General features: G+C 38.9%; 1 protein-coding gene across 2 annotated transcripts in view; it reads right to left on the bottom strand.

The window, feature by feature from the left end:
- Positions 1 to 27910, bottom strand: part of LOC121633082 (carbohydrate sulfotransferase 15-like) — a 45071-nt gene that overhangs the window by 5159 nt on the left and 12002 nt on the right. Inside the window, exons 1-4 of one of the 2 annotated variants that reach the window (XM_041974960.1) lie at positions 25596 to 25651; positions 8374 to 8979; positions 6130 to 6469; positions 2481 to 2624 (exon numbers count right to left, since the gene is read on the bottom strand). In XM_041974960.1, coding sequence (XP_041830894.1) covers positions 2481 to 2624; positions 6130 to 6469; positions 8374 to 8814 — 925 coding nt within the window. In that variant the 5' untranslated portion in view covers positions 8815 to 8979; positions 25596 to 25651. Of the gene's footprint in view, positions 1 to 2480; positions 2625 to 6129; positions 6470 to 8373; positions 8980 to 25595; positions 25652 to 27910 lie in introns of those variants that run through there. The other variant, XM_041974959.1, reaches the window with a different exon arrangement.

Here is a 27910-nt window from a genome sequence, read left to right as displayed (position 1 = left end):
TGATTATTTACTTCTGCTGTAAAAACTTGGCTTGAGGTGCAGTTGAGAATGATTAAAATGTACACATTAACAACCCTGATTAGATTTAACTCCCACACAGGAATGTTTTCACTCAAACTCATTTTTCAGAATAACCAGTATAAACTGACCAATTTAATTTATTCTGCGTCTGTAAAAAAATTAAGATAATCAGCTTTGTTTCACCTTCCTCATACAGTTGCTGCTAAAGGGAGGCCGCAACTAACAGACAGCAAATTCCTGACATCCATGTAACAGGTCAATTTAATGAGAGACTCCACAGCAAGTGCACCAACAAAAAAGCAACAATAATTGCATCTCTAGCTGTGAAGAAAAGCTCTAGAAGGCCTGTGGTCCAAACAGAGCTCATAAAAAGTCAGAAAGCATCATTTCTCAAACAGCTTTAGCCCAGAAACTTTATCAGGCAATGCTATGAAATGATATTCAGGATTCATTAGGCTGTCTGTGCCTTCATTATCCTCTTATCAGTGAAGTGAGGCCGTGATGTATTAGGCGGGAGCACAACACAAGCCTTATCTTCCTCTCTTCCTCAGAGAAAGAATGATAGCCGGGACCTATTTTCCGTAATGACAACGGTGGAAGTGAAACAGGATCGCTGCTAATGCTGTTATGCCTGAAATGATGCACACTGTGATCCAGTCTATTTAAAGGTCTCCGTGTCCATTAAAGGGGTTGACTTTGCTCCTCAGGGAGAGGGTTTAAACAGAGCAACATAAAAATGGAGGAGCCAGGCCGGCGTGCCACTGGTGCTCCACGGCGGCTCGGACTTGGCAAGCGGTTGAAGAGAATCAGAGGCCGAGATCCTGGCCACAGGCCTGCACCTTGCTGGGTTCTCCCAGGGCATGGTGTGAATACTGAGTGAGGTTTTTAGCATACCACCCCCTTACTGCCCCCCCCCCCCCCCCCCCCCCCCCCCACCCCCACCCCCGGACATTACATGGATTACTTATTTAAAGAAAGAAACAAAGCAGGGCCACATGCTAAGCTGTGCTCAATACACAAACTCAGTCTAGTGTGAAAAGACTATTGTTAAGAACTTAAATCAGTTTTTCTTTGCAGCTGAGCAGTTTCTTTGAGATAGTGCTTGGACGATGCGAAAGGACAGAAACAGATAGAAGCAGAGAGGCTGGAAACAGGATATGCTGATAGAGGAAGGAGGTTTACATGGCTTCTCCACCCCGCTGCGGATATTATTGCTATCCTGACAGAAAAAACAATGATTCCTTTATTCAGCACTTCAGTGAAGTGGCTATGTGAGGCAGAAGGAAGTCCAGTATTATTAAGCTCTTAGAGCCTCTCTGTTGGGCTGAGTCACCAACTCGCTCAAAAATGACCCATCCTGGCTGAAATGAAAGTGGCTGGTACAGAGCAACCCTGTGCTTCAGCTTCACTACCTGCTGTGTTAACAGTAACTTTGTAATTTTGGTGACAAGATTACAAGTACAAGGACGTTTTGGGCAAAGGTCAGCTAATCCAGAGCCAAAACACTACTTGCTGCAATTTGATGTGGTTCAGAATACTACCAGGTCACGTATCATAGCACTTATACATGACCTGAGTAACAAACATGATTCAAGGGAGGGAGGAGGGGCAGAAGCTGCTCTGGCATGATGTGATGCTCTGACACCAGTAAGCTAGAGATTATGCAGAACAGGAAATGTTTGCACAACTAAAACTGCCTGGAGAGCTGATTAGCAAGATGTCAGACAGCATTTTACAAGAAGTTAATCATAGCTCTTCTTATCAGCTCACTAACAAGTCATTAAGATTGTGATAGTGCAACAGATTGTTCATTTCACTGAAATATTTGATTGCTAATAGAGAACTTCCTGTCATAGCATGCAACCCCTTTGGAGGTTTGCAGAGTTTGAACTGCAGCTGTATTTTGCTTGCACAGAGGAAAAAGCAGAGTATCTGAGATGTAACTCATCATAACTCTTACAGCTGATATTTGATGCCAAGGTTGGAGTGATTGTTTTAGGCCAAGGGCTGGGTGAAAGTTCATTTTAACGACTTGAACTTTATTCAAGACACTGAATTTAAATTATCTTCCTACATAGTGATTGTGATTGCATTCTTTGACTCAGATTCATTGGTAATAGGGAAAAAAATGTTTCCTTGAAATTGGCATGTTTCCTTTTTTTCCATTTGTTTTGTGTCATCTTCATGATGCATTATGCTGCAATATCTAGTACATCTGTAGGTTACACAATAGATGCTCAATACACCAACTCAGCAATGTTGTAGACATCAGTTTGTTTGTTTGTAAGACACTCTCCATGGTGTATGTAACAAGGAGGGTGGAGTGCATTGTAATAAATCCATGACGAGCAGGCAAAGCAGCATAAATGGGACAAAAAGGAGTACCACTGATAGCAAGAAGTCTACTGCTACTTTAGTATTAATTCTCTGAGATTTTTATTTATAATTGTGTTACTTACCTATAATGATGTTAGGGTGACTGGGAGATCCACTGGCATTTACTGTGAGGTTGCCCTGGATTTGGTAAGCAGCCTGATCAAACAAGTCCAGGTAGTCTTCCACTGGATATCGATCATGGAAGCCCTCACTAAGACGAATGATGCCTGACAAAAATAAAAGACAGCAAATGTAGAAAGTCAGACTTGTATCTTAAGGTATGTTTTTATTTGCTGCATCTTTTTAAGACTGATAAACTGCTATAGTGGACATTGTTTTGAGTGGGACTTCAAAGCCAAAGATGGGTGTGCATTCATTAAGCTTGTTTTCATTCCTGCCTAGCCCCTCCATCCATCTGTTTTTGCCTGTGATCACGCTAAATGAGGCCATTAGGGTTTCACTGTTGTCCTGACTACAGCTTGACCTTATAAAATCCAAGTTCAGATCTAATCCAAATTGAGCAGATTTTTTTTTCTGTTTTTGTCAAGTTAATGTTTAAAAGTAGGGCTAGCAAATGTGTTTTCCATCTGAGCTGTAGCAGTGCACAGAATAATTAGAATTTACTAGGCAAATGTGGATGGCTTGGTAAAGGAGGATCCATGCAGCATAAGGATAATGAGGTAACTCAGGCGTCTCTTACTTCGAATGATGCTTTGATGGTGTCCCAGTAAAATACCTTCCCGTGTTAGAAGCAAACATGATTAGAAAACTCTGGTAAAGTCTCCAAACCACCAGCCTGCATCATTATTAATCTCAAACAGTCACACTTTTAGAAGTTGTGATGGCTCTGGTTTGCCTTCCTTCAGGGTTTTTTCTCAGTTTTTTTTCCATTCCTTCGCTTTTTGATATGAATTAAGCATCACACAGTTTCCGAATCTGCTTGGTCTTTTGATGGCAACTGTACACAGCAGATACATCTCCTTAACACTCAGCCTGCTCATCTAGTTATGAGGCACTCATCACATCAAATCACCTTTTCAATGCCTCTGCTGAAATGAACCTTGTGGGGAATGAAATAAATAAATACAAAACAAGGCCATTTGAAGTCAGAGTGCTCTCAAAGGAAGTCTAAAGACAAAAGTGCTGATTGCCATTGAACATCTCAAAGCACAGGACTGGAAAAGTATAAATAGGAAGCAATGGCAAATAAAAAAGAAGAAGGAATGAAGAGGGACAATAATGGAGAAGAGATTACACTCCTTAAATACAGCTGCACGCACCATCACATTTTACTGAAATAAGCACGAGGCAGGCAAATAAATTATCCACAAATAATTATCAACTCAGACAAAACACATTGAAAAAAGTACTGCATGCAGACTGATCAATCCACCTATTAAATTTTGTGAGTCTCAGAGGGATTAGAGGCAGAGTCAGCAATTGGATGAACTTCAAAGGGATTGCTTTGGCTGCTACTTTCAAGCCTCTTTTGATATCTGTGAGGAGAATTCTGATTATTTTTTTAAAGGATACAGCCTATACTTGTAGGTAGCACCCCTTGCACAAATTACACTGAAATATCATCTAATTTATTAAAATTATTAAATATTTTTTAGACGGATAGCAAAAAAAAAAAAACTATTTCCTAACCAGACGGATAATTTAGATCTACTGTGGGAACTCTCCTTGGTAACTGAGTCCTCGTACTATACTGATGTTAAAGCGTGAATGTCATTTTTAAGGAAAAAAAAGAGTCATAGCTTTGATAGCCAATTCAGCATCATGCAATTATCTAATCTTTGTTCAAAATCAGAGCTCACTCTAAACAGAGTCATCAGATAAGTGGCAGAACAGTTTCTTACAGCTTTCCTTTTTGTCTTTGCCTTTTTTTTTTCTCTCTCTCTCTCAAGTGCAGCCCACACACACGGACTCGCTGATTCCTGTCCCCAGAGCTGCTGAAGATTCTCCATTATTCATGAATCTTAATGACTGTGTAAATTAGAAATAGTAACAAACCTAAAATAAAAATAAAAAAAATTGAAAGAGATGGTTTGTTTTTTTATTTGGGGGGGGGGGGGGGGGGGGGGGGGGGGGGGGGGGGGGGGGGGGGGGGGGGGGGGGGGGGGGGGGGGGGGGGCGGGGGGGGGGGGGGGGGGCCACTCACAAAAAGAAAAAAGAAAATTGTGACCTACTTAGAATCATTTCAATTAGCTGTAAAGTTTAAAAAAAAAAAAAAAAAAAAAAAAAAAAAAGCAATGCACATGTTCAAGCTGAGTGAGTGTTGTTTAAAAGGGTGGACTAATGTATCAGTAACAGTTCCTGCATGGCTTTAAGTCCCATCTGTGGTGGTGTGGTGGTTCTTTTAACATCACAGATGCTTACGCAGTAAAAACCAAGATGGCAGCCACACTATTAAATGACAGAACTGCCATCCGACCAGATGTCTGCTATGAAGCGGCTCTTACTGCTCAACATGCAGCGTTTCTCTCATTGTTTGAGTGAATGACTTGTTTGCCACCTGTTCAAACTCATTAAATGCCAAGCCAAAATTGTTTTTGCAGTGAGCTCTTTGTGTCTAAAACTGCTGAAAAGGAACATGCCAATTTTTTAAATAAATAATATTAAATAATATTAACGTCTCAACCAGCTGAATTAGCAAATATTTCCAGTAAGCAACCCCCTATATGCATTTAAAGGTTTATAGAATATGTAGCAGCTCCATCAACAAATTAAATAATTTGCAGGTTTTTTTTATAAAATAATGAATGATTGGACAATAACCCTTTTAAAAAGTATGAAATCCAAAGATTCACAAAGTGTGAGTCACTAGAAAGCTGCACAATAAGCAACAAGTAAATGCTGACAGAAGAAACATGGTAGAGAGAGATGTCACAAGAAATGAGTGCAACAAGTGCTAAAGTGGTACAAGCAACAGTTCCCCCACACGTGTGGGTTCAAAGTATGTGGAGGCTTCAGACACTACTTTCCACATCTTCTTTTCTAGTGGTTTCCACCACAGTAACAAATCTATGTCACAGATGACAGTAGAGTTATTCTAGATTCCTCTGCATGTTCTGGCTCTGCTTTTAATGAGCAGCATAACCACATGAGCTTTACAATGTAGGTAAAAAGATAGATAAGTTGGAGTGGCTAGAAGCTAATGATGGTGTAAAAGCTCCAGGCAAGAGGAGAGAGGCAATTAGCATTCAAAATGGTAATGGAGGAGGCAATTAAGATTGTAAATACAGCATTAGAGCTGTAAATGTCAGCCTAACCACTCCCAGCTTGAATATAAACTAAATAAGTTTATTCTTATGCACAGCACAAGATGGGATTTAACTATTCATTTCTGAGTGCATTGCACTGGATTTACAGCTGGATGCTGAGCTGTGTGTGTCAAAATAACATAATACATGTCAAATTCAGGACTTAATTTTTATATTTAGAAAAAAAAAAATTGGAGAGGAAATAGAGGAAGAAAAATACACTCAATATACAAATGACTTTCTCCCCAAATAACAACTGAAATGTTGAGAAATTTAGGAATTTAATTACTATACGTTATACCAGTAAGATAGCAGTAAAGGTCTAGGAGACACATCCAATTAAGCGCATGAAGCAATCAGTGAATGTGCTCCTTAAACCCCTGACATATGTTTCTGCCAAGGTGATGAGTTGTACATGAACAGCTTGAAATCTCTGCCACATGAAGCGGAAGTGTTCTTCACTCACCAAACCTCTTGCGGGTCCACCAGTGTGGTTCTTTGAAAGTGGTGAACTTGACATCTGGGTGGAGCCTCAGTCTGTCATACAGGTCTGTTGTGCCACATTTAGGTTGGCCAATAATATAAAAATAAGGCAGGCACCGCATGCGGTAAAGTTTCTTGTTGCGATGAAACAAATGTTCATGGAAGGTGGTCCTCAAGTGTTGAAAAACTATCCGAAAGCGCCGCGAATAGCGTCCGTACAAATTCGCCCTGTATGGGTCCGAGGAGATGTTTCCAGTGTATTCCTCATACCAGCAGGGGTTCTTGATGTTTGGAAGGAATTTGGAAGGAATAGCAGAAAACATCTGTAATGGTAGAGAAAACAAGCTGTGTCAGGCTCTTCAGTCTAATTACTTTAAAAAATATTTCAGACAAAGCTTATTGTATACTGCAAATTATTACTAATGAGGCTGCACAGTGGGGGGAAAAATGAGTAGCTTCAAATGCACATTAAAGTAAGAAGTTTGTGAAACAAGATCAATCTTATTTTGCATGCAGGATTTAATGCAAAAGATAAATGTAGTCTGTAAAAGGGCAGGCAGTAAAAACTAAGGGAACATGCGGATATAAATGTTTTCATTTGAGATTGTTGACAGCTTTGGAAGAATGGTTAAAATCCATATTTTAGGCACATTTTTATATCTAGTAAATATAGATATTAATATTTATTGCATATCTGAAGGTTATAGTCCACAAAAACATCAGCCAAGGTTTTTCCGTTTCAGCAAAACTTAATAACTGGAAATGTTTGTCTACATGTGAGATGTGTAGTGGTTTAATATTCCACACTTTAAAACATATCCATTAGCAGGGAAAAGCAAAGTTTAAAAAAAAAGTAATCCTGGAAGTGAAAAGGTAAAAGAACAAAAAAAGTGTTGGGCAGGATTTGAACAAGCATTTTCTTAAATGGGTTTAGCACCACCCACCTGAGAACCTTCGCCCTGGTTAATAATGGCAAACGGCAATAACATCAAGATGCAAGTGTCCATATTGTCTCATGGCAACAGGAGTGGAAAAATAATCTGTAACAAGATAGCTCCACTGAAGAAGAACCAAAAAAAGGAAAATGTAGCTATTGCAAGTCCGTCATCCAGCCAGGACTGGACCCTGTCCCAGGAGGCAGGGTAAACCCTGGACAGGTCGCCTGTAGCACGCTGGAGTGTTATGAGGAAAGTTTTCCTATTACCTCTGTTTTCCAACCATTGCTGCCTGTTTTATTTTCTGTCATTTAAATAACGTAGTAGAGATGGGAAGAAATAGAGAAAGAAAAAAAGAAGTACAAAACTGGGCCTTACCGAAAGTAACTGAATCACCTATTAGTTCAAGATTTCCTGATCCTGGGCCAAAATCTGATTTCCTGCCAAATCTGACCCATTTTTTGGCAAATGTATTAGAGTAAACACATTTTTATATTTCCTGGTAGATTCAATTATGCATTTAGTCTTTGAAGTTCATTTTCTGAATGACAGGAAAAATATCTTTTAATCCTGAAACTCAAAATAATGTTTTTTTTTTTTTTTATCTGCAGTGGACATTGGACATTTATTAGAATTAAAAAGAAAAAAAACAGGTTGAATAAAGAAACTCTGAAGAAAAAAATTTAGTGTCTGTGTAAAAAATTAATAAATAAACAGCCTTGAGCAAGTGAGAATACAATAAAACATCTAAACATGACCTTAACTTCAGTCTTTCTATTGTAAGTGTACATAAATATAAATGGACCCAGGTGGAGTATTCCAAATTTTCTTTATTGATCAAATGCCAAAATGGAAAAAGTTATGTGAAAGGCTCCCTATGATGTCAGACACAGCTACATTAAGGACAAATAATACCAAGTCCACACACCCATGCATTGATTGTCCTGCAGCTACACTCTTTTATTCATGAACTTGTGCAATAGGAAATGAGCTTTGTTGTAAATAGCCTCAAGCCATTATAACTTGAGATATCAATGAATTGAACCAGACTTTGAGGTGAGATAAACACTGAAGGAGATTCAGGAACTATGTGCTGAAGACTTTAGATCACTTCTAGAAAAATAAGAAGGTTTGTTCAGTTTCTGATGTGATTTGAGGCATTTTATTTAGTTTTTTTTTGTGTGTGTGTGTGTAGGTTTGTCTTTTTAAAAATGATTGTGTCACCAAATTTTTTCATCTTTGACTGATACAGAACATTTGACAGATATAAAATATTGTTTGATTTTACTCACATGTGGCTCACTCTTAACCAGTGCTTCATGCTCTGGAAGACGTCGCCTGCTTCTAAACTCCACTTTTGATGCAATGGACTTCACTACCGCTTTGATATGTGCATAATCTTTCACTGAAGAGAGGTTGAAGGTTAAAGGTCCCGGGCTGACCAGGCTGCTGAAGTGGTAAGGTGACGGGGTGAGGAGGAGGCCTTTTTTGTCCCCTGTCAAAATGTACGAAGCCATGATGAGGAACATGACAGTCACAATGAACAGGAAGCCACATAGACGCATCTTTCGGAAACAGCCTAGGGTGTTCCAGTGCTTCGGCAGCTCCCGTTTCACCTCCAGAACTGCAAACAAGTTCATAGGCGTGTTGTCCACCTGCAAGAGCAATGGCCTCTTCCGGTAGTCGTCCACAGTGGAGCCCAGCAGGCTGTACTTGTAGTCCATTTGTGTCATGCTGTTTGCAGCCTGTGAGCCCAAAGTATCACAGCTCAGACACAAGAAGGTGTTATGAAGCCAGACCCATCCAGGCACTGCATTTTGGGATAAATGAATGCCCAGTAGTTGATATCCATGATGGTTTGTGAAGATCAGCCCACCTCATCTGCTGATACCTGTTGACTAAAAGGAAAAGGAAAGTTAACTAGGAGAGATGACAATCTCTAATATTTTCTTGCTGTTTTTATGTGTGGCTGCAAAGCTAAAACTTTTTAGGCAGAAACGTGAGCCACTCTCAGCACTGAAATCACTTTCTTTACCACCTACACTTTCCATTTAAACCTGTGTGAAATTTCAGTAATAGGCTATGATAATATACTAAACAGAAAGTTATAGGACACTGAAAGACTCTTAATATCATCACTTTATGCTCTAGTGTTGATGATAATTTCTTCTTTCATCTTCTTTTATAATTTCTTCTTTCTTTCATGACAAGGCGATCATCAAAAATCATGTGATGCAGGTTTCTGCACCCATTTCCCATTTCCAAAAGCAGCACCCAGCATTTGAATCACAATATGCAGGAGAGATAAGGATAGGGATTGCATTCAGACTGAGTGCAGTGAGGCTGCATGTCTGACTCTCCTGGGGAGGGATACCGATATCAGAAATACTTGGACTGACCAGCAGGAGGGATCATATTATCAGAAAATAGTATTTCTCTCTAGTATGAACAGTCACCCACAGATAAAAAGGAGGGCCAATGTCTAAAAGGAACAAAGAATTGGGTCTCTTTAATGATAGTGCTCCACCAGTAGTATGCGTCAGTTTTATCCTTGAGGCTTCTTTTGTGTCTAAAGGTGAGCCAACATGACTGGTTGAGAATATAATAAAGTCTAGTAACAAAAGCCAACAGAAATGAGGCCTTCACATTTAAAACTGCATTGATACAGTCATAATGTCTGATACACCTGCAACCTGCTTCTGCTTGCATATATCATAAAAAAAGGGAAGCGTGAAACTGAGTCATCGCTCTTTCCTCACAGCTGCTGATGTTGTCTCCTGCCCCCCACCACCACCCATCGCCCACAACTTTTATCACGACTTTGTATTTGTAGAGCTTGCGGCAGAGCTGATGAGAAGAAGGCTGAAGGTTTCCTGCCTCCCTGTTCAAGCAGTGTCATTAACCCCCTGCCAGGCCGTCAACTTCAACCTACAGCAACAGTCGTTCTAGGAGACAGGTGGAGACATAACAGTTTCTACTCTGAATAGACTGACTTCAAGCTCTGAGGATTTTTGTTTCCCAGCAGCTTCACTTTCAAGACAAAAATAATCATTGTAGTTTTGAGCTAAAACTGCTATTATACATTAATAATTTAGCTTTTAGCATTTAATGCTGAATTAGTTCTTTCTTTAATGATATGGCCTGCATCATATAACTTAATATTTCATTTATTCCAACAACTCATGGAATGACTGCAGCCCTGACATGCCATCAAAAAGATTGAAATGATGCAATCAAAGCTCTAAAGATAGGATGGCATTTTCAGCATTATACTGTCTACTATTGATGAGCGTTTGCACCCCTTTGTAATCGTCATGCCTTCAGCACTTATCGACTGTCAACGTCCTTCAAAAACGCCTGAGTCAATGGTGTTGATGGTTCTGCTCACGGCTGCGTGAGAGGGAGGTAAAGAGGGGACATGAGGGTAAAATATGGAAAGACAGGGAGAGAGGCAAGTAAAAATAGACTGGAAAGATGGAGGGAGGACGGTAAGAGGAAGAAAGGGAACTGTGCCATTGATGAGAGAATGTCATCCTCAAGGGAAGTCACATCTAAATCAATCAGTCTGCTAACTGTAGCAGCAGGGGACTGGCAGCTTGACAGATCTGCTCTATTCATAAAGCAAATATGCTGCTCTTGCCCATCAAACCTGATGAAATAGCTTAACTCCAACAGAAATATGTCCAGAGGGAAGTGGGCAAAGAGAACACATGGTTGCATCAGGCACCTTTTCCAGCTGACAAACCTCAAGTACATTATGTGCTACATTATCGTAAAACTGTAGATTTGAACAATTTCTGCATTAAGAATGATGTTTGTATGTTCATTTCTGTAGTATTACTACTTCTGACTTATGGTTGTTTTGACTTTTTTTAAAACAATCCTTCGCGATGCAAACATATTTTAATTAATTAAACTCATATTTTATCTGTACAACATGGACAAATATCTGCAATGTAGCCAGAAAAAATAATTCCTGGGGCTCTTTCTTGCACAGAGCCAGGACTCCTACCTTAAAGTTTTTGTTTCCAGCACAGTTATAACTACTCTATTTATTACAATCCTGTTTTACATAGTCATTTGCCCTAACAAACTACAAAGTCAGTTTTTTATCCCAAGATGAGTAAGAGAACAACTAGTCCTCCTAGTTGTTTGTTCATACCCTTTAACACAATTCATAGCAGTGTCCTCTAAAGCACTGCTCCTAGAGACAGAATGGAAACACGACTTGTATAACTGTTTCAACACTGGAGCTAAAAATCAATCTCTAGTCTTCACTTTAATAAGCCACAAAATCTTAATAAGAAGAACAAAGGAGGGTGAATGATGCAGTTTCAATAATTGGTCATTGTAAGATGGGAGATTACGACCAGAGTTTAAACAGTGGGTTTCACTGAAAAACAGCAAGGCTAAATAAAACTCATAGTTTTTGCACTGCTAGCAAAACATGGATCAATTTCTGAAAGGATGATGATGAATCAACAACAGGCATTTTAACTACCTGTACCTGCAACCTGTAAGAAAAAAGTTTGTATTTTATTAATCTTTGTTCAGTTCAGTAGTTTTAAATTTAGATCTAGAGATGCTTTTAAATGTATGTATCTTAAACTGAATGAATGATTTGTTTCATTTAAAATTTGACAGGGACTATTCATTTAAAAAAAAAAATGCAGAGTCCATGTATGTAGGACAGGGGTGCCCAAGTCCAGTCCTCAAGAGCTCCCATCCTGCAACTTTTAGATGCAACCCTTTTCCAACACATCTGAATCAAATGACTGGCTCATTACCAGGCCTCTGCAGAGCTGAATCACATGCAGATGACATCTGATTCAAGTGTGTTGGAGAAGGGTTGCATCTAAAAGTTGCAGGATGATAGATATCGAAGATCGAACATGGGCACCCCTGATGTAGGACTTCTAGCTATGACTAATTTCCAGAATGACTTCTGGAGTAGGGCCAGTTTTAGAAATTAAAACCTTATGGATTTATCAAACTTTAATTAATTAGATTTCTTAGAATATATTACAGGAGCTGACTCACTTGCATCACCCTAAACTGTTGCACAATACAAGAGGTGTGATAGAATCATTGCATGCATATGAGCAGCCTTTATAGGCAAACAGGATCTTATCAAATGGAAACAGTTGAGATAAATGTTGATGGTTTTTGATACTGACCTTATATAAGCCATTTGAACTCTTACATTTTTTCATTTTCTGTGGAACAATTCTGACTGTAAAATCATCACACACTTTATATCTGATTGTAAAGCACACGGAAACAGTTCATGTACAGCTCAAATGCACAAAATCATTCTTAAGTCACTGCAAAACAAAAATCATTTGCCTGCTGAGCAACTCTGCAGCCTGATGTTGAGTCTTTGCTAAAACATAAATGAAAAGATCTTTACAACTATTTAGCAACTCAGTTATACATACAGCACCAGTCAAAAGTTTGGACACACTTTCCCATTAATGTGTGCAATGTGTAAATGTCATGTGTGAACAAAAGAACAATGGGCCTAAAATAGAACCTTGTGGTATAGCCATTTTACACATTGGAAAGTTTGACATTATACTGTTGATTTTAAGAAATTGTCCTCTACACTGAAGGCCTAATTTGACAAATTTCAGAGCTTGTTGTGAAAGTTCAATATTTGAAAGTTAGATAGAAATATCTCATGATTCACTCAAAGGTTTTTTCAAAATATCAAGCTTATGTGCACCAGATGTGCTGTTTATCTACTTATTTGAATTTGATATTATATTTTTATTGCTTTTAATTCCTTTTAAAAGCAACTTTTGGTTGCACAGTAGTGTCGTGGTTAGCACCGCAGCCTCACAGCAAGAAGACTCGCTGGTTCGAGCCTTGGCTGGGGAGAGATAGCCTTTCTGTGTGGAGTTTGCATGTTCTCCCCGTGTACACATGGGTTCTCTATGGGTTCTTCGACTTCCTCCCACAGTCCAAAGACATGCATGTTAGGTTAATTGGTCATTCTAAACTCTCCCTAGGAGTGTGTGTCTGTGTGAATGGTTGTTTGTCTCTATCTGTTTTGGCCCTGCAACCTGTCCAGGGTGTACCCTGCCTCTCAACTGCTAAAATGCTGGGACAGGCTCCAGCTTACCTGCGACCCGTAATGGACTAAGCAGTACAGAGAATGAATGCTTTTAATTCCTGTATTTTATGCTGTAAAACTGCTCTTTACATGACTTTGTGTCTGTGAAAAACCTAAAACTATGTTTTCATCACAAACTGTCTCATTTTTAATGTAATGTAAATGTTTACATACAATTTTTTTTAATTATTAAATATATTAAGAACTGATAGAAAATGTTTCTATTTATATTTCTAAAAGGGCTATATTCTGGCTTCAAAGATCGATCACATTAACCACACAGATAACTCAAATTTGTAATGATTGTGATTAACTTCAAATAGCGTCACTAGTAATGGCCTGAATGCTGTTTTGATTGCTCCCTCCCTGTGCGCCACAAATGGGATTGGCTACAGCCTTAATAACTCATCAGAGGAATGCCTTTCCATACTCTCTGCCCTGCCATTCAGGGAAAGATGAGTGAAACAGGCAATCAGGCAGATTCGTTTAGAGTCTGCCATCTGCTGCCCCCCCCCCCCCCCCCCCCCCCCCCCCCCAGCCCCGGCCCCCGCAATGTACATGTGCCAAACTGATTATGTGAACAGAATTGCAAGAGAAAATAAAAAAAGAAAACAGAAAGGAAAAATAGAAAGAATTCAGATGAAACACGTAAATATTGTTTTGCTTTCAATGAATTTCTGGGATGACGAGAACAAACCAAAAGTCCTTTAATCATTTATTCCTGAAGCCAGAGCAGAGAATTATCTTTATACCTGACTGGATAAGCAGTCTGTGCAATGGAGAGCACTGTCTTACCTCCTCAGCTCTCTAAGGAGAAAATTAATTACACAGCCTGCTGATGGGCCCGGCTGACTGAAAGCAAAGTTTAGAAATCAAAGCTATTTTGCAAACAACCTCACAAATCACACCTGTGCCGTCTTCATATTTAATTGCAAGGGAAGATAAAAAGGTTGTCTATTGGGCATTACACATACTAATTTTCAAGGGATATCATAAGTTACTGCTTAGATTTTCCTTAAAGGGAAGGGAGCATCTTTCCTTCAAATTTTCCTTTAAAGGTTAGGAAAGAGGCTCTGCGAGTCAGTATGCCTTAGAATACAATATGTGTGTTTACTCAACAGCACCATAATTTTATTAATAATTATTATTCAGGGCTGTTTATATTGCATGACAGCTTAAACTTCACTTATCTGCCAGAGCAACAGGCAGATTAGAGTCTACAATGAGGCTGGAACTGCGAGGTTTTGTGTAGAATGAGTGGATCAGCTCCAGCAAGCCTGATCCATATTACCATGAAAAATCAAAGGAAGATTGTTAAAAGCTTAAAAACAAGTTAATCACTGGATGCCTAATTTTTGACCATGTGTTAAACAAAAGATTAGGATGATGGAAAAGAAGAGAGGAGAACATTGCAGGCAACAAAGAAACAAATGCTGTAGAATAAGTAGAAAAGCCAAAAAGCTTATTGTTCAAGGCACAGAGGAAAATTAAATATAAGAAAAATCTTATGGAAAAGACAGAGAGGAACATGCTTGAGAGACCCTAACAACAGGACAGTACTCTGTCCCGGAAGTCCTTGCAGGCAGCTGCATTGATGTACTTAAGACCAGTTCTCAGAACACAGTTTCAACTGCCTGATGTTTTTTTGGGGACTATCTTCTCAACAAAACAAGCAATTTCCCATTTAGGACCACTTACAGATGCGCCAAAGCAAATAAGCAGTAATAAAGAACAGAACAGACAGCTAAAGACTCACTTCAGGCTGTAAGCACAATGTCCATACTGCCTCCAGGCTCAGGCTGTCTCCCATAATAGCTTTTTCTATGGAAAAACCCATTAGCTGTACTAATTTTACAGACAATATACTTTCAGTCTGAGTTTGCTTTTGAGAAGTCATGTGGCCATCCTTACTGGACGACACAACCTCTTTAATATGTTTAAGTTACAGGAAGTGAATTTTGGTTTGCATCCACTAACAACACACAGAACACTGTATGTACGTGTGTGTGTGTGTGTGTGTGTGTGTGTGTGTGTGTGTGTGTGTGTGTGTGTGTGTGTGTGTGTGTGTGTGTGTGTGTGTGTGTGTGTGTGTGTGTGTGTGGACAATGATTAAAGTTCAGCACAAGGCCCCTGCAGGTGGGATGAAACTCAGTCTGGTATGTGGTATTGGAACTGGCTCATGACTGGTTGAAGAAAGATGATAATAAATGGCTGCCAATAAATCTGACACTGCCTTCATTTATTATAAATGCTGAATATATTTTACTTCATGCACCAAAAAGGACAAATGTATAAATGACAGAAAATTTCCTGTAAAATAGTTTCAGTTAATTAAACTTATTCACCCATCTTTTTAGAACTGATCATATTTAAATTCATTACTCTCTCTGGGATAAATTAACTTGTTTCATTTAATTTAACTCACCTCATACAATGAAGGTAAATCAGCCAGTCCTTTAAGCAGGCTCTTTTAACTCTAAATTATAGAGGAGGAGCAAGTACAATAATCTACTGATCTAGTCAAATTTCATACTACGTTTTACGCTGATGACTGGTTGTTTTCCATTTACTGCAATACTTGATATTATCTTTATTACAATGAATACAAGTATAAGAAAATGGGTTTTTCATGAGCAATCATAGTCCTAGTCAGGCCTCCAAACAAGCAAAAGCCACTGCCTTTCACTTATTTCTCTGATTTAGTTTGCATTAATCATGGCTTTATCCAGGTTTATTGTGGTCTTAAGCAACTAAAAAATAACAGCAGCAGTTGAGATAAAAATGCCCAGATTTGCATGCACGCATTTCCTAGGAACCACTTGTGTAAAGAAAGACAGTCTGAATTAATTTTTATGCAAGAACCAAATAATATCAAAAGTTATTTTTTGGGTAAGAGTATACCGGTAATGTGACTTCCACTAAACCTAAAGCTAAAGACGTTTACTAAAGTCTCAGTCTGCTTTTAGTCACTGAAACTAAAGAGAATAAAAATGAAGCTCATAAATGCCTGTAAACACACAAAAAATAGTTTTGCACTATTAAAACCATTTTCTGTAACTAAATATTTGGTATTGTATATATATCTATTGTTGAAGAGGCCAACCGGAACTGTTGCTGTAAGGTCGTCAATGCACTTCAGAGTGGTAATCCCCAAACTTGTTTGTGGGGGTTGCCATCAAGCAGAAGGAGTCCTGTCTGGTCTTTTTGACCTGTGGGACTCTCGAGGGGGAATCAGTGCACCATCAGCACTGTACAGTGGGGAAGGGGTGCTTCTGACCTCAACTGGGTCGATGGAAGGAATACTTCAAAGACCTCTTCAATCCTACCAACGCGTCTTCGATGAGTACGCAGAGTCAGATGGATCTGTACGGCATCTACAATGATCCAGACTCTGCATAGGTCTGTTGTGGTGAAGAAGGAGCTGAGTTCCTGAGTTGATCTACATTTCTACCCTCACCTGTGGTCACAAGGTGTTGTTAATGGTTGAGATCACGAATACAAGCAGCTGAAATGAGTTTCCTCCGCAGTGTGGCTGGGTTCTCTTTTAGAGACAGGGTGAGAAGCTCTGTCATCCAAGAATGGGCTCAGAGAAGAACCACTGCATCTCCACATCGTGAGGAGCCAGATAAGGTGGAGGTTCTTTTTTTTTTTGTTTGTTTTTTTTTTTGTTTTGTTTTGTTTTTATGAAAAAGTGCTTAAGAACTAAACATTGATATTTATTAATTAAAAATGTATCTTGATCACGAAAACAAATGTTCACAATTAATGTGATAAAAATTAAATGTGAGCTTTAAATATGAAATATTTATGTAAATAATTTAATTCAATGGGAAAAGACATCACTGGTAACTGTAAATGAAGTGAGAACCAGGGCAAGCACAGAAGCATGAAATTAATACATTAACTCATGAATTCAAGATAGCATCTGGAAATAGGATTACTTTGGACTACAAGTCTAGGATGTACCACAGAGACCTCGATTAAACAGTGAGAAGGGGCTGTGTGACCTTGTAAATATGTCACTTCCTTCGCCAGTCCCCCACGGGTCAGGAGCCCCTATTAATCACAACCATAACAAAAGCAAAAAAAGAATTAAAAAAGATGAGCAGCCACTGCTTGAGAGGGAATTCATTTGTCATATTACCCAGAGAAAACCATCCATCACTTGCATCCAAATCACACACAAGATCACATCTAATTTCCAGGTAGTCATGTAGGAGAACAAAGTAAATCCTTCCCCAAGAGACCAGAGTAGTTGCCCTCGACCTTACCAAAGAGCTGAGGGGTCAAATTATCAACACAGCCCCCTGGATGGTCTCACTCCAAGAGGAGGCTAGTGAGTAACATGGCCTCTGCCCTGCATTCATAACTGCTGCTCAGCTTGGACCTCAGATGAAGTCCCAGATCAGCATTTTTCTTCATCTTATCTTTTATTCATTGACTTAATTTCACTGGTAGCCTCCCACGGCAAAATATCCCCCATGAGGTGGATAAGTGCTTATGATTGTGTCATTAAAAAGTGCAGAAAAAACAATGCCTGCCATTTAAATTATTAATTGTGATAAAGGGTGTGTTGTGTGAGGCATCATATGTCATTGGTCTCTACAATGAACACATTGTGTACACCAATGACTAACTGAAAAATGACAAAAGGAAAAGTGATGGGAGTCTGCTTTTTGTCAAACTTCACATGAACAATTGTGATTTTACTTGTAGAGCCGCATCTTCAACACAATATGCAATCAAGGTTTTTTTTTGTGTGAATGATGTAGCTTATACATGTACACACATATATATATATATATATATATATATATATATATATATATATATATATATATATAGAGAGAGAGAGAGAGAGAGAGAGAGAGAGAGAGAGAGAGAGAGAGAGATAGATAGATAGATAGATAGATAGATAGATAGATAGATAGATAGATAGATAGATAGATAGATAGATAGATAGATAGATAGATAGATAGATAGATTGTTTTTGTTGGTTTTACAGTGCTTTTACAGTGACCGTACTGTTTCTCCTTGATAATTTTTCCGTCTGTGGTCAGATAATGTCATCCTAGACACTGATTCATATCCTTTTTTTGTTAAATGAATTAATTGTCCTCCCTGTGATAATTGGTGATGTAGGTTGAAATAAAAGACATGAAAAAGTTTTAGAAGTCTGACATGCAGAGGAAATTGTAATTAAATTGTAGGGCAAAAATACAACACAATGTTAATATATAATCAAAGCTGTAATAGGATGGATGGATGGATGGATGGATGGATGGATGGATGGATGGATGGATGGATGGATGGATGGATGGATGGATTTGTAAAAGACTAGAGTCTTTTTGTTTAAGACCTCCACCTGCCTGTAGTTAGGTGTATCCTGGGTTGGGCCAGATGACCACCCCTGTATTGGCAAGCTCAGCATGTTTTGTTGTTCTGTGCACTTCATACACTCTCATTTATTCCCTCAAAGCTTACATTACTGGCTTGTTCACATTTTATGTTTTTATTAATAAATATATTTTTGCTTTCTCTTTTTTCTATCTTTCTTTTTTTTTTTTTTTTTTTTTTTGCAGTTCTTCAGCCAGGCTATAATAATACTTCCTGTGCTCAAGTTCTTGCTTGTTGTCAAGTTTCATGAAATTCAGCCAGGTTGTTTGCATAATATTGTTGACAGAGATAAACATGAAAATAATAGCTCTGAAAACATACCTGGAATGACAGACAGGATCTTTATATGTGGACTTATATTAAATCTACTATTTTGTTTCCTTTTTGATAACAAAAGCAGCAAAAGCAGCAAAAAGAGCTGATAATTAATCCACTGGGAATGGTTACCATTTCCAGTGGAATGCCTCCGAATCCCCACAGCATTGTAAATTACTCTCATCCAATTTGGCCAAAACCAGATATTTGGAATACAAAGAGAAAGGAAAAACACTTGTATACAAAAGAAGCCAGATGTTGTGGGTAGCACTTCAAGACTATGTTTAACTGTAAACCAATATTACAATTGTAGAGGATTTTTCCCACTCAGAATTAGTTGTCCATTGATGGTTTAAGCAGTCTCGGAGCACATCTGTAAACAGTGTTCTGTACACTGGAATGACTCAAAGCCTTAGCTCGGTCAACCACAGCTAAAATAAATGTATGGCACAGCTGTATGTAACTAAATATATCACCTATTCTGGTAAACAGTCAGTCGAACAGTCATGAGAGTCTAGGCCAAAGAATTCAAAACAAAGAGCTCCGACAGTCTGTTCCAACCAAAGGCATCAACAGTGATTAAAATGTTTTTACTGAAGATAAACTTTTTTTCTTTCTTGGTTGAAAAATTACTGTTGGCTAACAATCCTACATCTGTTAAATGCTAGCTTTGTGATCAGCCATTCTTAACTTCAAATGTGAAGTTTATACATTTATAGGATTTTTTTTTTACTAATCAATTATTTTAAACCATAATAGCAGCTATGAGGATGATAGTCTTCATAGCAAGGCTAAATCTGGTACAATTACTAATCTTTCATCCAGAACAGGATTTATAGTTAGACATTTACACATAAATGTTCTCATTCTGAGGGAGGATGGAAGATATCAGCAATAGAAAACTAACTGGTTTTCATTGTAGTCTGAATTGTGTCAACTGGTCGCACTTGTGTTGGCTTTGGTGGCATGTAAGAACAATCTGTGGATGTAGATTAACTGACATAAAATCTCCAGACCTTCAGCATTAATTTAAAAATGATTATACTTTTATGAGCCTTACCTAACTTCCCAGCATTTAGAAAATAAAATAAAATTTAAAAAAAAACAAAAAAAAAAAAAACAATCATAGCTACACCAGAAGCCCTGAAACCTGACTATTGCTCCCAGAGGCTAAGTCATCAGATAATATCACTTTAGTTAATTTAACAACACAGGCTTGCCATGCTTATCTTGGCAACAATGGCCACAAATCGGGGAATATGCCTGATTGAAATACCCCACTGATGTAAAGGTTAGGGTAAAAAAATACGCCTAGTTGTTGCTCTGATTGAAATGACACAGGAGGAAGGAAAAAGCACAAAATAGCATGCAACATCTGCGACAACATGTCATGATCTTATGATTGGCTGGGATCCCTGCACACCATCTGCATAAAGGTGTCAGTATTATATGGTTACATGTTTTTTCAGCTCCAGCTTTGCTTAATATACAGAAACCGATTGCAATGGTTTCTTTACATAAGATGAGCTGAAAAAGAAAATTATAAACAAAATTTTTTAATCAGAAGAGGTTTAAATGAATCTTTCTATCAGGGTGGGCTCTGTCTCTGCCTTCTTCTACTAAACTTATCAGACTAAAGCTGAAGAGAAATCTGTGTATCTCCTAAAAACCAAGACACTGCTGTTGGGGGGATTCAGGTGCAAGTCAACATAAGGACATTCAGAATTCTTTTTTCTGCAAACACAACTTGCAGCTTCATAATGCCCAGCAAGGGACAATCTCAACTCAGTGAGCTGGAGTCCTTTATTAAAGACTACACTTTTCCACCTGTGACAGTGCGATGATGAGAAGGACCGCAGGCTGTGATATTTTCAGAGCAGCTTCCACTTTCGTCTCTAATTCCCTGATTTCTTAAGGCTATACAGGTGACATGCAGTAATCCTGTGCAATGGAGTTTTAAACCTAGTCAACACTCATCTCTAACTGTGCTGAGCTTCCTGCCAGTTAGGGAAATGTGCAAGGACTGAGTGTTGGCCCATGACTGACAAGAAAATGTGTGAATTGGCTTACTACACCAACGCTTGGGAGCAGGTCTGATGCAAAACAAGTTTTAGGGAGGCTACTCAAGGGCATCCCAGCAGATCCATAATATTAGCTTGGCCTGTGGATGTTCAACTAATAAGATGCTGGGCTTTTTCTTCTCTGTGCTACATTATACAGTACACATGACTCCTAATGAAGGCAGGGACAAATTCCCCAGGTTTAACAGACAAGCAGGCAGGTTATTGCTCTAAATTTAAGACGAGCATAAATGGGTTTCCTTTCAACAAGAAGGAATTATACTGAGGTATCTCCAATTTTTAAGGTTGCTAAAATGTCCCACCTTTAGCCGAAAGATTATTTATGCTTTAATTTGAGTGTCAGATAAATCACATAAACTAATCTGTCCTGTTCTGCTTCCTCTAAGGACTAGATTATAGCACAAAAGGAAACATTCTACCTGCTTTGCTGCATCCTGATAAATGAAGGCAAGGTGAGAGATGTGCTACAACAGATAATCCATCTTGCAGAGCGTAACAATTTCTCCGCTACGCCAACGGTTCATATTGGTAGCAGCTGTCTGCACAGATATAAAACTCTGGCTTCAAATTAACTTGGCAGGGATAATCCCACGAAATGATAGCTTCAGCGATGAAAATAACATTTGAACAAATTCCTTGTGACCTCTTCCATACCAGAGTGTGTCTCCTCACTTCCAGATATCCTTGAAAATGTAAACAACCCTGCAGGTGTGTCTGACACCTCAGCAGGGCATTTCAGAGCTGGCTGGTAAACGGAACTGGATGTTGACCTCTGACCTCAGCCAGACGTGCATCCAAGTGGCACATGCATGTTAAGACACAGCCTCATGTTTGGGCTGAATAAGCCCCATGATTGCTGCTTTTGGTTCTTCTAATAACTGCGGGTTCAGCAGAATTACGGGGGAGACAGACAAAGCAGAATTGAACAGGTCAGCAATGAACCAGATAAGCGGTCTATTGGGTGAAGGAAAATCTCAGTGGTTTGTAGGTCATAAAAAAAAAAAAAAAGAAAGAAAGCGGGTAATGGCTGGGTTACTAAATCCCAGCTTATTTAAAAGGAGAAGCCAGAACTAACTGGAAAATGAAAAAATGAAGACATATTTCTGGGGCTCTATTGTTTAGGGTCTCCACAGGTCTGAATGAGGCCCCATTACAGTGACATCTGGGTGATACATCCGGAGCACCACATACAAACACAACCACTAATAGCATTTTCCCCTGCTACCCAAAGGGACTCTATGTGCCACATGAAAGCATCCATGATAGAGTGGCAAAGTTTAATATAAAACACAATAATTAAATGTTCATCCCTATTTTCACTTCAGCACCATGTTTGAGACTCATTTGGGTTCCCTCTTCCCTTTATTTCAGTTTTGTCTCTTTCACAATAGTAACACAATCATACACACAAAATTCACTGACAGCAAAATGCAGAAATTTGTATATACTAAGAACAAATAAAGTGAACTGAACAAGCCAAAAACATGTGACTGAAACAATCTGATCATGGAATTCTGTCTGCACAACCTCACTGATGTTATCATGTAGGATAAACTGCCTGTTCTCTTCTTGCCTTTCATTTGCCAGGTTTATAATCTATCATTTTACTGATTCCACTAACAGAAATGACTCAGTAACTGGTTGTGAAGAGAATTGATGGTGAGTAGTCAACAGAATGCAAACTCCGGGGAGAAAAGTTTTATGTGCTAAGTAAGTTATAGTGCGCTGTTTACCAAATTCAAATGAAATGAAACAAAATAATGATATGTTAGATTTTATAAAAAGCGTAAAAGCTTTTTTGGAACTACAGTTATGTCCTGCAGCTTGACTGGATGGTGATACACAAGACAACTGTGGAGATTTATGTGCTCATTTGCTGAGTATAAAGTTGGCAATGTAAATTAAATCATCACATCATCCTTTCAAAGCAGCATTTTATTAACTTTCAGCCATTAGAACAAAATAATCCTTATCTTACACTAAGGTTTTCTTGTACAGGGTGTGCAGAATTATTAGGCAAGTTGAATTTTTGAGGATTAATTTTATTATAGAACAACAACTATGTTCGCAATGAACACAAAAGACTCATAAATATCAAAGCTGAATATTTTTGGAAGTTGGAATGGGGCTTTTTTAGTTTTAGTATCTTAGGAGGATATCTGTGTGTACAGGTGACTATTACTGTGCATAATTATTAGGCAACTTAACAAAAACCAAACATATACCCATTTCACTTATTTATTTTCACCAGGGAAACCAATATAACAACTCAAAATGTACAAATATACATTTCTGGCATTCAAAAACAAAACAAAAACAAATCAGTGACCAATATAACCACCTTTCTTTGCGAGGACACTCAAAAGCCTGCCATCCATAGATTCTGTCAGTGTCTTGATCTGTTCACAATCAACATTGCGTGCAGCAGCAACCACAGCCTCCCAGACACTGTTCAGAGAGGTGTACTGTTTTCCCTCCCTGTAGATCTCACATTTGATGAGGGACCACAGGTTCTCTATGGGGTTAAGATCAGGTGAACAAGGAGGCCATGTCATTATTTTTTCTTCTTTTAGACCTTTTCTGGCCAGCCACGCAGTGGAGTACTTGGATGCGTGTGATGGAGCATTGTCCTGCATGAAAATCATGTTTTTCTTGAACGATGCTGACTTCTTCCTGTACCACTGCTTGAAGAAGGTGTCTTCCAGAAACTGGCAGTAGGACTGGGATTTGAGCTTGACTCCATCCTCAACCCGAAAAGGTCCCACAAGCTCATCTTTGATGATACCAGCCCATACCAGTTCCCCACCTCCACCTTGCTGGTGTCTGAGTCGGAGTGGAGCTCTCTGCGCTGTACTGATCCAGCCACGGGCCCATCCATCTGGCCCATCAAGACTCACTCTCATTTCATCAGTCCATAAAACCTTAGAAAAATTAGTCTTATGATATTTCTTGGTCCAGTCTTGACGTTTTATCTTGTGTGTCTTGTTCAGTGGTGGTCGTTTTTCAGCCTTCCTTACCTTGGCCATGTCCCTGAGTATTGCACACCTTGTGCTTCTTAGCACTCCAGTGATGTTGCAGCTCTGAAATATGGCAAAACTAGTGGCCAATGGCATCTTGGCAGCTTCACGCTTGATTTTCCTCAGTTCATGGGCAGTTATTTTGCACCTTGTTTTTTCAACACGCTTCTTGCGACCCTGTTGACTGTTTTGAATAAAACGCTTGATTGTTCGATGATCAAGCCTCAAAAGCTTGGCAATTTTAAGAGTGCTGCATCCCTCTGCAAGACATCTCACTATTTTTGACTTTTCAGAGTCTGTCAAATCTCTCTTCTGACCCATTTTGCCAAAGGAATGGAAGTTGCCTAATAATTATGCACACCTGATATAGGGTGTTGATGTCATTAGACCACACCCCTTCTCATTACAGAGATGCACATCACCTGATATGCTTAATTGGTAGTAGGCTTTCAAGCCTGTACCGGTTGGAGTAGGACAACATGCATAAAGAGGATGATGTGGTCAAAATACTCATTTGCCTAATAATTCTGCACACAGTGTATATTTATTCATCTTTAGCCTTTTAAGTGTTTTCAAAAGGTTCAACTTAAAGTAAATCATTGAATCGCTGCTATTAACGATCAGGTCTAGCTCAAGTCTAAAGTAATTCAATTTATTACTGACTTGAGTCCAAGTCATGTGATTTGAGTCCATATTTCTAACATATTATTCCACAACAATCAGTCCCATAAATCAAGCAACAAAAAAAAGGAAGCTCAGCTCATTCACCACCTACAGATGAGGGGGAAAAAGCCAGTTTAGCTTTGCACGCATCATTAATACAATCAATGGCCCCTTAACTTTGGTGGTGGACAAACACCTCAAACATAAGCCTGGCAAGAAGACTGTACACATTTTCTCCTTCAAAAACCCCATGAGAAATGCACACACAAAAACTAGCATGCTTTCACTAGCATGTTAGTTTACACATGTGCCCAGTTATTTTCATGTTGTGTTCTTACATTTCCCGTTGTACTTATTGCTTCATTTGGCATAAAAATACTTTTCTTTCCAGAGTGGTTTTAAATGCACAAATCACACAGAAATAGGACATTTTTATTGTCTGAAAACACACTTGCAGAAGGTGAATGAAGCATGTATGTTGCCACCCACTACGCACTGGAGCCAGTGATGTAAGAGAAAAAAACATGCATGCAAGTAAGTCACTTGTTAAAGCAGATGAATGTCTGTCAGTGTGGTAGTTTAATCACAGGAAGCTCATCAATCACAATGACAAACAGCCTTGGACCGCAACTTCATACAGACAACATCTTCTGGAGTGGTTGCTCATCCACAGCCACATAAATCCTCGCCAGTGAGCCACCACTCTCATCAGGAATACATAACACAACTTCATTGGAGGATCCATCCATCACTGGTTGCCCGGCATGCACCATTACTTTCAAAGTCTAACTGCTACACTTCAGGAGACCCAGAATGCAGCTGGATACTGTCTCCAGTACAAAACATTCAGTCCAAAACTGGCGGCTGCTGTCAACATAGCTCACAAAAATAGTGTGATTATGACAATGAATGCAGTAGAAATGTACCTGGTGTCACGGATGCCGCTAAAAATGACATGTTATGTGAAGAACTTAAGATTAAACTTTTAAATAGATGTGCAGCAATGTGACAGTGTTTGTTACGACCCGACCCAGGGATATTGAGAGGCGTAACAAGAAAAGAGGACTGTTGACGGATGTAAAAGTGGAAGTTAATAGAGTTTATTATGGCAAGTGGAAATGAGGAACAATACAAAAAAAAAAAAAAAAAAAAAGGTGGTGAATTTCGTGTTGGGGTAGCGAAGCTGCTTAAACCAAAAACACAACAGCCAATTTCTAAATTTAACTCAAAACGAGCAAGTGAAAAGCAAAACTGAGAATAACCAAAAGGGTAAACGAAAAACTGACCTACTAATCTACAATATTTTAACAAAAGGCGAAGCAGCTCCTATTTCTAAAGTTTAACCAAGAGAAGAAAAAAAAATACCATACACAACTACAAACCTAAACTAGCCCAACACATTCTACTTTTAACAATAATCTAACATAATACAACAAAAGGAGAAGCCAAAAGGGCTTTAAGTTTTACCAAACTGAAGATAAAGAAAAATAAAACACTGTCAGTCAGCCAAATGTGGAACACAAAAGCCAGTTTTAACACTGTTGGAAAACAAAAAACAAAAACCCTAATCCTACAATACCAACACCACCACTCAAAGCCCACAGTCAGAATCTCCAAAGTTCAGCAAGCCAAGGGCAGATTGTCTGTGAAAACAGTTGCAGCTGGTTTATGTTTCCCCAGAGTGTGGCAGTAATGTTGATGATTGGCCAGGCAATTAAATCAGCTGGTAGGAGGCAAAGGTGTGGTGGATGGAGCCATTTATTTACATTTTTTTCTTTTTTATTTAAACTTTTAAAATTTTGCTAAACTTTTTAAAGCTCATGTTTGAGAATGTACCACAAAAAAGGCTATCTGACATTAGTAGTGCTGATCACTACCGTTCATCAATGTTATAGCCATTCATCCAAGACACAACTGCTTCCATCTTTCTGCCCACCTCCCTCATTCCCTCCCTCCATTCTCCTTCCAGTGTCCAAAATACCTGGAGGCATTAACAAAACATCCTGACCAGGTTCCCAAATGACCTCAACTGGCTCCTATTTTTGTAGAGGAGCATGACTCCACTCTGATTATCTATCGTCATTGAGGTTTGTTTTCTGAGGTCTTCATTCGATCCCTCCGGGTGAACCCAGCCACCATTTGGAAGAAACTCATTTCAGCTGCTTGTACTTGCAGTCTCATTCTTATAACCACTGCTCTTAACCATGGATGAAGCCTGGAATGTAGATTAACTGGTAATGATAGAATGTTTCTCTTTATCAATACCCTGAAATTTTGACAAATTATGTGTAAGATGTTTTAAGTATTTCAAACACAGACCAATAATCTCCAATCAAAGGATTACAGAGGCCATTTGACTCAAGTGAGATTGATTTTCAAAGCCTGCCCAGATACAGACACCAAGCAATTAATTTTTGCTCTGTGGCTTTAAGTAGAGTTTATGGAAGCCGGTTTCAGGAAAAAAAAAGTCTGTAGAGGGTTTTCCATTGTGGTGCGGTTAGCCACATTGAGCCATGCCTTGAATACCTTTGAGCAATCAAGCTGTGTGGGGTCAGTGCAAGTGTTTTTCCACAACAACATAGAGCAAAGTAAAATTATATACCCAGATGACCTGCACTGGAAGACGTGAGCAGTCTGTAAGAAAGCCCTCCACAGTGGCTGTTTCTGTTCGCCAATATTTAAACAGAGCTGCTGAGCAAAAAGAGCAGAATATGCCAAAACTAATACACAGAGAGCCTCCCTTTGAATAATTACAGCATGAATGATTATGTTTTGGCTGGCAACAAGTTATTTAACTCATACAGTGAGTAGCTTCTCATTTGTTAAACAACCATATCGGGAAGACACATCCTGTGGTCGTGGAAAATATGTTAGTCTGTTTTAGAAGGGTAAAACATTGGCATGCATCAAGCAAAGAATCATTCTAAGGAAATTGCTGAAACTACTAAAATTGGGTTAAGAATTAACGTTTTATTGAGAACTGGAAGGATAGTGGGAAAACCATCATCTTCTACAAAATGTAGTCAGAAAAAAAATCTTGAATGATGTTGTGAAAGACCGGTCCACGTAAAACCTTGAATAAGGACAACAGACCCGTTTGTCATCCCCTATCGACGAGCATGATCACAGCTAAAGGCAGCCCAATGATATATATTGCATGGTATTGCATAGTGCAGTCCATGTGATATAAATGTCCTCATATGAGGATGCGCACAAGGCTCTCTAATTTTGTTATTTGATG

This window comes from Melanotaenia boesemani, chromosome 21 (genome assembly GCF_017639745.1).
Source record: "Melanotaenia boesemani isolate fMelBoe1 chromosome 21, fMelBoe1.pri, whole genome shotgun sequence".
NCBI classification, from domain to species: domain Eukaryota; kingdom Metazoa; phylum Chordata; class Actinopteri; order Atheriniformes; family Melanotaeniidae; genus Melanotaenia; species Melanotaenia boesemani.
This window is presented reverse-complemented; position numbering and strand designations above follow the sequence as displayed.